At 40.3% G+C, this 14,970-nt stretch overlaps 1 protein-coding gene across 2 annotated transcripts in view; it reads right to left on the bottom strand.

Annotated features, from left to right (window-relative positions):
* Positions 1-3,340: 3,340 nt before the first annotated feature.
* LOC116844666 (regulating synaptic membrane exocytosis protein 1) overlaps positions 3,341-14,970 on the bottom strand; it is a 209,258-nt gene continuing 197,628 nt past the window's right edge. For both annotated transcript variants that reach the window (XM_032816521.1, XM_032816522.1), the window contains exons 22-23: positions 14,343-14,450; positions 3,341-13,662 (exon numbers count right to left, since the gene is read on the bottom strand). In XM_032816521.1, the coding sequence (XP_032672412.1) occupies positions 13,361-13,662; positions 14,343-14,450 (410 nt within the window). In that variant the 3' untranslated portion in view covers positions 3,341-13,360. The remainder of the gene's footprint in view (positions 13,663-14,342; positions 14,451-14,970) is intronic.

The raw sequence follows: 14,970 nt of genomic DNA, 5'->3' as shown, positions 1-14,970 counted from the left end.
ATATTTCAATAATGTACATAATTCCATAATGTATAAGGTATATAAAATTATTACTAACATTATAAACATTTATATTGAAGAATGATGTATTGATTGGGGCATGCCGAGTTTTTGACCCCTGATATTAAGTTTTTCTCTCTCAATTTGATACTTCGATATTTCAACGTACAATTATTAATATTAATAAAATATGATGAATTACAATATACTGTATGAAAACGTGTCAGTTAGCAAGTCACTCTAAGCATTAGTAAGTCACTCGCGATCACATTATTCGCCACTTTAACTACTTGAGAATAAACCTTGCACAAAGATTATAGCGATCCAAATACGTAAAATACGCAGGCCTGAGACGAATGAGAGAGAGAGAGAATACGGAAAATACGCCGCGCAGTACGCCCATTTCTCGCCCCGTCTTGAGGAACAATGGGCAGAAAATCACACGACTCGCAACGCGCATGCGGACTGGCAGGCGCGTGCGTTGCTAAGGTTACGCAGTCTTGTTGATCGCTCGGCGGCGGGCGGGTAGCGGATGTCGACGGCTGTAGATAGATAGACCGGTATTCATAGTCAAATCTTATATTTAAGACCGTCTTAAGTTTATCTTCAGATGATGAACAGATCATTTCATTGGCTACGGAGTATCTGAAGATGAACTTAAGCCAGCCTTAAAAATAAAATCCGACTATGAATATCGGCCATAGTCCCGGCTACCTATTATGGACTTCTTCAATTCCGATCGGAAACATTCAATTATTTCCCAGATTTCTATTGTCTTTCCTAGAGGAAACGGAATTATTCCGATCGGAATTGATTCCGAAGAAGTCCATAATATGTACCCCGACCTAACCGCCGTCACGTCAGGACGTGTTTGGACCTGGCGATTTTTGGAACGTTGCCTTGGAATTGTCAAGGCAATATTTATTGTAATCCCAACAAACACAATGTTACATGTAACATACATGTTAGTTGTAATTTCTTACTCAACAAACAATATAACTGTTATATAATATACGTGTTGTATAACAGTTACATTGTTGAATAGGAAATTACAACTAACATGTACGTTATATGTAATATTGTGTTTGCTGGGAATATAATTTGTAAAAACAAGTATTGTAATATAAATTGTAAACAGTACAACGAAAAGGCTAAAGTGCGCGCTATGTGGTGTTCTAGTAACCATGAAAAAAAGAGAGAGAGAAGCTCTAGATAGACGCGAGAGATAACGCTGTCTTTTTCTAATATTTTCACGCTTCGCGAACTTTCTATAACTGCGTCATTATTATTAAAGTCGCTAAGACGCGTATAAAGCGACACTGTATCGGAACCTCAATATTCTATGGGTGACAAGAATATCTTGTCAGTTCTTAAAATGTTTAATCGACCTCATCGGCATCGTTTTACGAGTGTAATGCATGCCAAGTAGCACTTGGCGACTGTGACGCGTAATATTCAACGTGTTTCACGATTTCTACCAATAATCGACGTAATAATTGAATAATAATTGTTTTGTAATGCCGCCATTTACGCGGTTAGAAACTGTGGAGTTCGTGCACAGATGTCTATACTAAACTAGGACTGCGTTCCGAAATTCGCTGCCAGTACTGAAATTCTATAATATATGTAACATGAACTATAGATTTTCAGTACTAGCAATGCATTTCGGAACGCAGCCTAGATCGCTAACAGGCTATCTAAAAGCATATAACGGCTTGTGTCCGATAGAGTTTCCGGTGCATGTGAGAAAATGGCCTCTACCGTCACATATTTTCACTACGTTTAGTCATAAAATTCTTTTGTTGAAAATGAGCAGAGCAAATAACGTCCAATACCATCTATTTTTTTATCACGATATTGTTTGATGCAATAAGATGCTGGCATTTTTTGGTTTTACGACAGTAATTTAATGATCACGCTACTCATATTGACGTGTAAATATTCACACAAGTGATACGTCACACATACAGGACGCCGCCATTTTCTCGCATGCAACCGGAAACTTTACGCGACACACGTTCGAAGTCCTTGTTAGCAATCTAGTTTAGCGTGCGTTCGAAAACTCTATCCGGGTGCACTCGCTGCATTGAAATGAGAAAGATACAGGAGTGTGATAAAGAGAAAGGAGAAGCATCCGGCTGAAGTTTTCGAACGCGCCTTTAGTATAGACATCTGTGAGCTCATGAGAGAGAAGACCACCTGCGTATCGATATTTCGGAACTTTGAGAGTTCTCGGACAGCGACTGTTCTTGCTCGCGCTGTGCTGCAGATGGCTGCACTTATCTAGATCACGACGAGATGGTGTAGATCTGCGATGCTATTCTTTTCATCGCGTGATTTTGACTGGAATGGATCTCGTACACGAATTACCGTTATCCAAAATACTAGAATGGAGTTTGTACGGTAAGATATCTTTGGATTATGTCGCTAAAACTATGTCGCGTATGTACCGTCGGCAATATCGGTCAGTGTTTAACCTGTTGATCGTGTTATAGTTATCCGAAGTTCGCGAATTTTTGCACTGTTGACTTGTCGATAAAGGCGAATTCGCGTCAAGAATATAAGCATTGTGCCATTGCATGTCGAAATATCGTAAGCCGTCAAAAGTAGATATTTCGCGCAATAAATCGCCGGGAATTCGAGCTCAAAGTTTGTATGTTCACCGTATGATGGCGCTCAGTGTATCTTAATTTGCACGTAACGCCGTTCAAATATCTCAACCGTTCTTTTGTAATGGCTGCGCGGCAGATTGCGGGTTTAGTAAGTTGCTTTGTATTATCTGTGATTTTAATTAGTCGAAAATAACCGTTTCGCGCGCATATTATCACGATTGGGATGCGGGAAACAAGCTACGTTGGCTCCGTTATGCATGTCGTTCGCCGTCTCGAGACACTGCGATAATATTCGGAAAAGTACGAACGTGGGGGAATAGGTTTGAAAATCGGAATGTGTTGGTCGTACCGACTGTTCTAATTGTGCGACGGGCGCCGAAAGTTCTCGATCGACGTAAACTAGATAACATAGCTTTTTTCGCCCATTATACTTGCGCGTCGCGAATTTTCTATGCGGACGGCGCGCGTAAAGTGCTCCCCAAATAAGGCATTTCTTGTTCCTTTTAAATGTGGGTTGCATCTTGCGTGACGTCTCGCTTGCTATGACGCCACACCTGTAATCAATAAGCAATGAATTCTGATCTCATTAGTTGTCCGTGCGTGTTTGGCCGAAATGGTTATACTCACTTATTATATTTATATATAACTCACATAACAATACTTCTCACTTGTTTTGCGACAATGCCTAAAAAAAGGATAGTTTTTCATGAAAACAAAAATCGGATGACTACGTCGACAAAAAATACCATTTATTATTTTGATGCTTTACATGAAAACCGAACAAATCGCTGATAATTACAGGAATGAGCAGCAATTCGTCTCAATTTTTGTCACGTTTATATTTACCTAACGTTCATTTTATACATCGTTTTCTTGTTTTTGTGTTTATCGTGTATATCTGCGTGTACAAGTATGTATGACGGAGACAAAATTAATGAAGTGAGGAGGATTTACACAAATTCACAAATTTCCTCGAAAAAGGCTGAATAACGAAGAAATCGAGAAGACTCGCAATGTGACTTTTCATCATACATATAGGCACGCACAGATACATGCGTAAGCGCAAAAACATTGTGTGCATTACAAAAATTCGGTCACCTTTCAAGTTCATCGTCGCTGTTAGAAGGTCCACTCGTTCCATTTGCACTCATACTTGCATCTCATATTCAAAATAAATTAGTTGACGTGGAAATCGGGCGTAGAATGGAAAAAAGGAAAAGGGAATAAAAGCGGAGAGATTGCAACTAGAACGAATAGACCCGAGGACTCTCGTTCGCGAAGGAGGCTTGTTCTACCAACTTTAAACTTTTTTCAACAAAAAAGTATTCGATTTCCTCGTCTCCGAGGAAATCGAATACACTCCTCATTTTTCAGTCCTATACGCTGTTATGTTAGTACCACTCGATATACGAATATACGTGACGTCCGACATATAAAGAGAAAAACGACAAGTAACTTGTTGAATTCTGACATAAAATTTTTGGGCAAATTGGAATTTAGACGATTCCCTTTGGTATTGAAATTTGTGAGAAATTTCACGAATGGTAATGTGACTGAAAGATTTGATAAGAATTTGAGCGGAACTATTTTTGATACAATAGTGTTTTAAATAATATATATAATATATTCGACGAATATTCGCGTTGCATACGGACTGGCACTAAAAGTTGAACGAAAGGCAAATAGAAGTCGACTATTCGGCTTCTCTTTCTTCTTTTTATTCGTTTATGTTACAAGTGTTTTTTTTCCACAAAGCGAGCTGCACGTTTTATTATTCTGGCACTCCTCGTTCTTATATCTTCTGTATCGTCTTTTTCTGCGTAATCGTTCTTTAACACGATCGAACTCATCACTGTCGTGATTTCGATCTTTCGCAAATTAATCCGGAAATACGAAGCATATGCTACGATATAATGTATTTATTAACGATTTTTTAATCGTTGGCCAATCGAAGATGCTCACGACAGCGTTTTCGCAAGTTTCACAGATAGTGAGACTTGCTCCCGTTACTCTCTTGATAGTTATACATATACATGCCTAAATTGCTCGTTATGATAGAACTTCTGATGCGTAGAAAAATATGACTTTCCACGGGAGGAAAATGAATCAAAGTGTCTAGTCTAATCGCTACGTCATTACTTAATCACAACCCTTACGCTTCTTTTTTTGTCGCTCATCGATTCGCCATCGATCGAAAACCATTAACGGTGCAACCGAATGTACGTAGCAACAATCCAGTATGCTCCATCGTTATGCATTGTACACGTGTTTAGAACGAAATCAAACGTTTAAGTACGCGTGACAATATAAAGATCGCAAGACAGTGGACACTATCGTAAAATGGACATAAATTTCAAAGTCTTCTTCAACAGCGACCGCGTCTAGTGCTTGGTCATTTGTTAATTTTAATCTTTAGAATAGAAATCTTTTTGACGATTCTTCCTCGTAGAAAATATCATAGAAGTTATATAAGATACCTACATAGCTCTTTCTCTTCGACGACGCGAATGAGGAAGAGGGAAACAAAAAGCGAGGTGCTCATGAACTCGCTCGTCCCCGTTCGCATCTGTCGGCGATAATTAATTAAAGCTTAAATCGGTTAACCAATTAGTAGGTGAAACTTCGATTCATCGATCGCGAGGAACTTTCGAGGCAATTTTTACATTTGTTTTCTTGTTTCGCGCTAAGTGCGAGAGCCGAGAGCTTCATTGTCGAAAATTGCCCTCGGCTGTTTTTTTACCATTGAAAGCTTTTCTCAGCAAATAAAAGTTTCAAAAGATTATCCATTAAATGATCAGGTTGCGTGGTTCACTCGAGCAAGTTTTTTTCCTTTCTTTTCTCTTCTTTTTACAAACACGAGAGAACTCTCAGTAGTAAAGAAATCCGATCAATCGCTTCCGTTTTTACTGTTGCAAGTCACAAGCTCTGAAATCTCACTTTTAAATCGCGGGGCATCTCGAAGTATATACGCTGTATGACCTGATAACTTCCTCGCATTGTCGACGAGTCGATGCTCAATCATTTAATACGCCAATCAAGAACACTACGCTAACGCCGCAGAACCAATAGAAAGTAGATCGCAGCTCACTTAACCGCTAATTATCCGTACTCGATTAACCCGTAAATTTCTACCACACGCTGTGATTCTAATCCACATGCGCGACGATCAACACTCAACATGCAGGGAACATCACATTGAATTCGTTATATGACGACACGTAATCGTATCTACGTCTTTTTAACTACGTTAAGGGTGTCCCTTCCATTATGTCACGACATTTTTTCCCTTCTCTCTTTCTTTTCCCCGCGAATCGCTTTCTTCGTGAAAACGCGCACGTGCGCGATGATCGTTCGCAAATCGTAAGAATCCTAAAGTCTCTAATAGTTCTAATGATGAAGCGAGAAGAATCGCCGAAACGCTTGCCCTCTTTTTTTTTATACAAGACTTTACAAGGCCATAGTATGTTTCTTCTTGCGCTGATACTCTCTTCGATATCTCTCTCGCTGACACGTTGTCAGTCGTTTGCGTGTTACTCTCCACGAATGTGGATTTTCCACATTGAGATGTGACAAATTAAGATCAAATCAAAATTACCAGTCGCGTATAATCGCGAATCTCCTTCGTGGCTAAGAACAAACGCTTAAAAATATAAAAATTCCTCACGTGCGCAAAAAGATGCGAATGTATATTTGATATTATCAACAATCACGATATTTGAAAGAAGATCACTGAGGTGAATAACTTTCACTTTGAAATGAGCGAATATCACGATTCTCGTAAGCGCTATTCCATTCTGCAAATATAAATCCACAAGCTTGCAACGTGTCACGATCGAGAGAGGTATCAGCGGTACTGTACATTCACGAGACTCTTTTTCTCTTCGAAACTGCCATCCCTATGGCTGTTGAGAAAATGGCAGAATTTCTTAGCGCGTCTATCGCGCCAAGTCCTACGTATCTACGTAGTCACTAGCGACAGTGACACATGAGAAAGACGAAATCCGGAGAATGTCAGAAAGGACAGCCCGATCGCTTCGGTACGTGGAATCTTGAGTCATGTCGAGGCAGAAACGACAGTGCCGCGTAGAACGTGGGAAATAGATTAATTGAGAAAAGTAGGTATACCTGCTTCTAATCGTAAAGAGGACATGCCGTGCGATCTGAGGATCGCTTCAGTCGGCTCCGACAATTAATAATTTCAACAGGATGACTAACGCTAAACACATCTAACTACCGATCCCTAATGGTGTTCCGTGGGCGAAATCGTTTTTGGGTCCCGAATGATTATTGTAACTCGTCTTTTTAAGATCTCTCACGTACGTCCGTCTCGGTTTCCGCTTTTCGCCTTTCCACTCACCTCTCGAAACCGCCCCCGCATTCGTTTTCCTTTAATTACACGCTTTACAAATTCTCAGTTTCAACGATTAGTATTTAGACGTTCACGCATGTAACGGTTAATCGCGTATCTACGAGAATCAAGCATTCGTGTGCGGGTGGACGGGCCCCTCGGGCCTGTCCGGCCCCCTCACGATACGTTCGAACGTGATTTTAGGCCGATCGGGGATGGAAATTATAATATTCACGATCGCGATCGTGAGTAGTGAGCGAAAGGGAAAGGGCTGCGGTCGGCAAAGTGGCCGTCTTCTTCCTTTTCCTCGCGCGACGTTTCCGTTTTTATTACGTGGCAGAGCGCGACGACGTGACTCGATTTTACGTCCGTTTAAATTGTTCCTCTCTCTCTCCCTCTCTCTTTCTCGATTTGTTCCACTATTTTTAGTATCAACCATACGATACTGAATCGCTGAGATAAATTGCCGAACGGACGCGAAATCGATTCGCATCGCCGAGACGCGAGCCCGCTTTCCTGCTTTCACGCAGGCCGGAAAAGTGGCGCGCTGATTCACATGAACACACGCACAATTCCCGTGAGATTGTCCCTGACACTTACAATTACATGTTAGAACGAGTACAACATAGATATGTACGGGAAGAGGCCGTTGCTTTTATAACGCTTAATTAACGGCGTTCTCGATGAGGCGACCAGTCGCGCTAAATATTCTCATTTCGATAGTCAGACAATCACTTTTGCTTCTAATCTATTTCTCTCTCCCCGAGTTAGTTACTCTAGAAACGTTTTTGCCCCCGCGAGACTGATCAATCGTGACAATATATAATACATATCGAATGTACAGTTATGCAATAGAGTTCGCTGACGCGTGTGCTCGTCTCTAGAAATATTTTACACACGGCCCGTGTGGCACGAATTGTAGTAAGTACGATATATTTATCGTCTAGAGATTCGTAGCGTAAGTTTGAATTAGTTCTCGATTGTCAAGGTTGATACATAACGTATGATGTAATAAGTTCACGTGTGAATGTGTGCATGCGTGTGTGTGCGTATGTGTGGATGTGCGTATACATGTTCGTCGTACATGAGTAGACGTAGAAGTTAAAGTAGTGAGGCAGACTCGAGTCACACTCTAGTTTCAAGATACTAGCGTTCTGTCTTGTAGAAAAAGTCGAAGTTTCTCTCTAGCGTGTCTAGATTTCATTGTAAGGTAAGCTCGAGCTCCTCGTCGGCTATTAGAAGACTTTCAGAAAACGCGCAAAAAGTGTGAAGCATAGAGCGTATAAAGAGCAGTTTAACCCTTTGCTCTCTAATTAGCGATTTCATTTGGGATACCGAATTTCTTTAGATTAGCAGTAAATTTGGCATTTAGATTTCTAACCAGATGCGCTGATATATTCATCTTATCCTGAGAGAAAAATTATTTGTTTGCATTCGAGCATTCTTGAAGTCGCTCTGGAAGTATTGTTTTTCACGATCGATCAGTTATAATAATATATATAACGTGTAATATATATGTAGAATATAAAAGTTTTATTTTTTTATACTTTTTGGGAACTTTTATTGCATTAATTTCGTGTACTTTACGACACACTTAAACGTAGAAGAGACGCTAGATCTGATTTGATATTGATTTGATTCGGACTCGATTGTCCGGAAAACGATAATTCAGGGAGCAAAGCGTTATCCCTAAGTTGACCGTTGCGGTCGTCGTTGACGTTAATGAGTTGGAACTAGTGTCGCTATAAAATGTAGAGTCTCGTCTTCCTTGATCTTGCAAGTGCGTATTTAGTCAGAAGAAGAAGAGAGAATAAGCAGCGTTGGAGAGTGATAATAGTAATAACGATAGTATCGATAATGTTAAGTAGCAATCGTAGTAGTAATAGTAGTAGCAGTAACGGTAGTATTAGGTCACTTTGAAGGCTAGTAGAAAACGTGCCTAGAACGCGCTCAGCTACTTACGAAGGAGAAGTCTTCCGTTTTAAAGTAGTAGATAATTGCATTCGTACGAGAGGATTGTCCATGCGATAATCTTCGTATGAGGAAACTTTCGACAAAGATCCGCGACGGATGCTGCATCCGCTCGAAAATTAATTTGATCTTTTTCTCACTTTTGCTCTTTCTCTCTCTCTTGCCGAAAATTTCGCCAATTCTCTTTTACCCTTGCCACGAATATCTCTTTTACTCGATATTTGTCCGCGTTTGTACTTTCTGGTTACGTAGTTTGTTAAGATTACTCCGAAATTATTTCTCTTTGCTTCTGCACTTCAAACGTAACTTGCTGCGTATGGAAAAAATTAATGAGTTTGAAAGTAGTCACATTTTTCATTAACTTAACAGTTTACCTAAGGTATTAACGGCCCCATATGTAAAGTACCATTAATCCTAGAATTCTAAACATGGATAAAATTTGCCCAGACCGATCTCTCAAACGTAATCGTTTTCAAAAGCAAATATTTTATATTTTCATTACAACTTTTTTTAATTACATTGAATCGCGAAAACACTGAGGGCCGGTTTTTCAATAGCAATTTAAACTTGGATTCAAGTTAAATTCTATTCTAACAATACGTTTGTTTTGTTTAAACAGAGTTTAAGTTGAAATCTAAGTTTAAACTATCATTGAAAAGCCGGTTCTAATAGTCTTCATACTCTTCAATGCTTCCTACATCAATTAAAAAAAAAAGCTTTGAATTTTGATTATTCTTACGGAAATTAGGAACAAGTGAAAATGCGCTAGGTAAGATTTATTCATGTTCAGGTTTTACGTAACTTTTTGGTGTGTTTACGGTTCTAGAATTACGAATTTACAACTGAAAGTACTATACATTATAAAAGTTTATAGTCGTGCGATGACGTATACGTATATTTCGTGGGTAACGCGGCAAAAATCGAATTCCCGTCTGTTCGGTATTCGTGACGTTCGGATATATTTCTAGGCCGATCATAGACTTTCCTTCGTGGGAACACGATCGTTTTTCGCGATACGTTTCTGACTTAGCCCTCGCAAAGGCACAACCGTCTCGTTATGACTCTCGCGGTGAGACACGTCATTTGGCGTTCGAGGCGAGAGACCGATATGAAACGATTATATCGACAAGAAGTGTGTGAACAGCACAACCATAGTCAAGTGTCTCCTCGGGCCGATATGCTCCCACGCTCTGTGTTTTTTTAAGTTAAAAAGTTACTTTCTTCGTGTGCTCGAGCGCTCGCGATTCCGCTTCGCACATCTTTTCGTTTGCAATGAGAACAAGTCTTTCGTTTTCAGAGATCACAAAGGAATCCTAGTCGCAAGACGTTCTAATTAATCGGGCCTCGTGTGAACGAAAGTTTTTGCCAGAACCTTTCGATGTTTCACTGGCTCGACGTTTACAAAAGGAGAGCACAATCAGTGAGAACATACGCGACGAAAATAATGATTAATAATACAATCGTAAGTGAGAATTGCAACACGTATATGTCGTCGTTGAGAATTTCGTTTCGACGTCGACTTGCGAAAATAAATGTTCGATTGCACTTTCGTTGACATCCCTTAAACATCTACGTCGTTTAACATTGAGTTTAATGATATGGGACAGTGATACTGTATTATCTTCATCGTATCGTTTAAACACATGTACACATTTTGATTATCCTTCGTTATACAATTTCCCTTTTCTGCACAGATCATAACAATACATAGAACAATACATGGGATACGAGTGCGTATCCACATACGTATTGTGATACGTAGATACGCTATATATACCGTATTGTTATACACGTATTTAAACGATAACATATATATATACATAGATGTGCATGTACATACGTCCCGGGTCGATCTCGACGCCGTAAGAGGTTACCGCTATACACGCACACAACACATCACTTAACTCTTAAGACATCTCGCTGCATTTCTCCGTCCGTGCGCGCGCGCGCGCGCGCACACACACCATACTTGATTACAATAATAAATCCGTAAACTTCAATCTCGTTAGATATAATTTATGGATCATCGTGGAGGTGCCATTAATTAACTCTGTACGGTATTATCACGTTTATCACCTATCGCTAATTACTCGGGCGGGGTAAGCGCAATTAATCTTGGACAATTCCTAGCCAATGCCGCGGGACATTGTGGGATTTAAACATTCACAATAACGCGTCCTGAGGATCACCGTGTGCCATACCGCAAGGTCGTTGATTAAGCTCGAAGCTGAGATTTCGCGCGTAACATTTCGCATTACGTGGCCGATTGAATCGCGCTCGCGAATTGAATCGAATCGCCTCGCGAGGCCATCGTGATCCTCGGGATGCCGCGCGGAAACGGGACGTCGATATTAGATCTGAGAAACGTCGAAGGAATCCGCCTGTCAGTCCCGCTATCAGTCTACGAGCTACAAAAATTGTGCGACTTCTAAAACACCGAGTTTTTGGTTGGTTGGTTGGTTGATTATTATTCAAATTGGCTGCGAAGTTACACCCTCGTCTTGTCCGCTCGTCTCGCCACCACCTCGCTAAATTGCTCTGTTTGTCTTTGGCTCGGCCAGCGAGCCTCGGAACGATTGTCTACCGTTATATAGTTAAAGCAATTAACATCGATCGAGGCACTCCGTGCGATTCCAGTGTTTCCTATCTTCCCGCTATCGCTCTTCTGGAACGCGAGCTTTGTGTCTACTCTTTGTGTCTAACAAATTCTGAAAATACTTCCCCTATTGTATCTTCACAGTTGAAAGATAAAATTCACAGTTTATATTGCAATTATTTTGCGATACGGCTCACGATTTGCAGAAAACTAGAATGTAGATATAGTATTTTTAAAAATATTGATTCATATACTTAACTAATTTACCGTAAATTCAAAGCGTCGCGTTTCTGCGAGTAATCGACAAAATAACCAGAATTGCAGGAAAACTAAGTTTCCTGCTTTAAAATTTAAGAGAATAAGATTTGACCCAATTCGAAAATTGAATTAAAATTCAATGGAAATTTTGATCTGATATACAACCTAGAATTATATACAAGTATATGCTAATGGCGTTCAGACGGAACAAAATGTAAATTTTTATTCCGCACTCCACATCGCGTGTCTACATTAAATAGAAACAGGAAACACGAATCTCGGACGTGTCTCATCGACGTGGAAAGGATCTAACAGGCATTGTTGATCCTCCAGTATTGATTGAATCAGCGCGTACGAAATTCGATCGAATCACTGACTGGATCAACCAGATGAGACCGCTGCGAGCGGAAGATGTCGATCGAGTTTCGCTTCGGCGCAGTCGTTCTCGTCGATATTATCCTTGTTTCGGGAAAAATGGACCCTCGTCATCTCGTCAGGATACATATTATCAAGATACATGGCTGTCACCATTTCCGTAGTTAACCTCCGAAAAATAATCTCTCCCTCGCTTTCTACGTTTCTTCACATTCCCTCCTCGTTCTCTTTATATTGTACTTGGTTGCTTGTCGCTTGACATGCTTGCGCAGGTACACCTTTATCGCTAAAATCACCGCGAATCATCCACGAGACACTCGCGGATCTCAAAAGGCGCTAATCGAAGGAACTCGGTTCTTTGGAAAGCTATATATGCGCATTCCTTTGCACTCTCTTACCGAGACGAAACGCGGCGACAGTGACGTCGTTCCATAAGTGCGAGTTGAACGAATGTGTTTCTTTTTCACGTCCTCTTTACGAATCTCAAAATTGATTGTCTTCTTGAACTGTATGATAAAACCATCTGAAGTTGATTGTCTTTCGGTTACACGCTATTACGTGATTAGCGATTTCCACTCAGCGCTGTGCGCATTGTCGATCTTTTCGTGTTATTGATTGCTTTCACTACTTCTCTCTCTCACAACATCCTTCCAATATTTATATTTTAAAATATATGTCAGTTCTCTCTCTTTCTTTTTCTCTCTCTCTGATATTAGGTAATTCTAGACATACATTTGCCGCTACCATTTGTTTTCGCGCAAACGTTGACAAAACGTTAACAAACGTTGAACGGAGAAATGAAAAATACAACTAACGTAATTCAACCAACGTGCATAGCACAATTTCTATCGATCGACCGAATGGAATAAAACTTTCCTACGCAAATAAACTTACGCGCAATCGTGAAAACAAGATTTGACGATTGAAAAGCCGCGAAAATACGGAAAGATCGACAACACGCAAGCTTCGCCCGCCTTCTGGAACAACGCGCGTTTCGTCGCATCATTCATGGACTTGCGATAATAAAAAGAAACGCCGATGCCTCGAGGAGATCGAGATCGTATCGGCGAGCTAGCATGTGATCAGTCACTATTTCCATCAAGAGATGATCTTGACGACGGGCTCGTCCTCGTCTTTGAGCAAAAGGCTCAGTCTGAGGTCGAGCTCGCCGGCCTCCAGGGCCCACTTTTCCCTTAACCATCATGGCGAGTCCGCGTTCTGCGTGCCGAGGGTGTGGATCGGGAAGAGCGGATACCAGTCGATGGTCATTTGCGTCAGTGGCAGAAGGTCGAGGTTTACTTCGGCACCACCCAATCCCTGATTGCTTTCGAAGCCTTGCTTCTTCTCCCACAGCATCACCAGAAGGTCTCTGCCTAGCGCGTCGCAGCTGCCGTACTTGAGGGTCTGGCGATACTGCGGGCTCTTCGAGTGTCGTATCACGCGTGTCTTGCGCTTCTGCAGCCACCTTTCTCCGTCACGCAAATACGTCTTTACGTAGGTGTCTGCGGAAAACACAAGTCTCGTCATTAATTAGTATTCGAACAGCTATTCGGAAAATTCGATTTTATTTGCAACAAACTCAAAGATTTTTAACAAGTTACATTAGTGTGTGAATTCTGGAAAATTAGAGTTCTTTCCAGTTATTTTTTTCGTCTATAGAGCAGCCTTTGAATTCCCAATAATTCGTGTACTAGTGACTGTTATTCATACAACCTTAAAGCTGGGGAGGATCTTTAAACAGCGGAAACACAAAACGACGCATTATATTATTGTGTTATATCTTATTAAAATTTTCTTCGCGATAGTGAACTAATTGAATCGAGCTAATCTGTTTTCATTCTCGGGATACTTATAAACGACATTATGTATCGGTTTTGCCGCAGGTTTGCGCTTAATATAAAGTCTAATGACAAATTAGCAAATCTAGGGCGTCGCAATTAATGCGCGTTGATTCGACCACGCAAAATTTTGTTTCTAAATGTAAAACAATGCACGAATAATCAAGATAGAACGGTGCGCCGTAACGTTTAGCGAATTAATGTTAGCGCGAGGATACGGTAGCTGGGTGGGATATCTCAACGGTACTACATTGGGAGAATTTTATAGTAGCTGTAAACAGGCGAGAGCAACTAGAATGGGAGAGAATTAGCGGTAAAGAGAGGAGGCACGCTCTTCGAATTACCTGGCTCCTCCTTTTCCCTGGGACAAATGCCTCTGGCGCAGATAACCTCGACCTCGAGAGTCCCTTTGCAGAGAAAGAAGCCTAGTTTCACTTCGCCATTTTGCGCACCTGCAATATTGTCGATTGCAATTAGAGACACGTCCAGTTCAAATGCAAAGCAAGATCGAGTGAAGATCAAATAAACTCTTCAAAGCTTCTTAGACCAAAGCGACAATCGTTTTGTTTACTTTATACGATCGATTAATTGAGTAGAATTACTATAATCAAATATATTTTAGAAAAAGTCTTACTAATATACCAATTCCCGGACACGTATCTAATTCTGGACATTGTGATTGTTTTGGTCTTTAAAAATACAAATATTTAAACTTTCAATATAAAAAATATATATATATATATATATACATTTAATATATATTCTCTATGTTTTGAAAGTTTATATATTTGTATTTAAAGACCAAAATAAGAATATCCAGGATAAAGTATGTGTTTGGGCATTGATAGTTTAATCTTATAGATCTTATATCTTGTAGTCTAATGACTGTGTCATTATATTATTACTATCGCGCTTCGTATAATACTTAAAACAAATATATACCTGAAAAATTTATACTAAAGTATATACTTG

The sequence above is a fragment of the Odontomachus brunneus genome, unplaced genomic scaffold (assembly GCF_010583005.1).
Source record: "Odontomachus brunneus isolate Ranch 3 - 2012 unplaced genomic scaffold, Obru_v1 Obru_scaffold_044, whole genome shotgun sequence".
Lineage (NCBI taxonomy): Eukaryota > Metazoa > Arthropoda > Insecta > Hymenoptera > Formicidae > Odontomachus > Odontomachus brunneus.
This window is presented reverse-complemented; position numbering and strand designations above follow the sequence as displayed.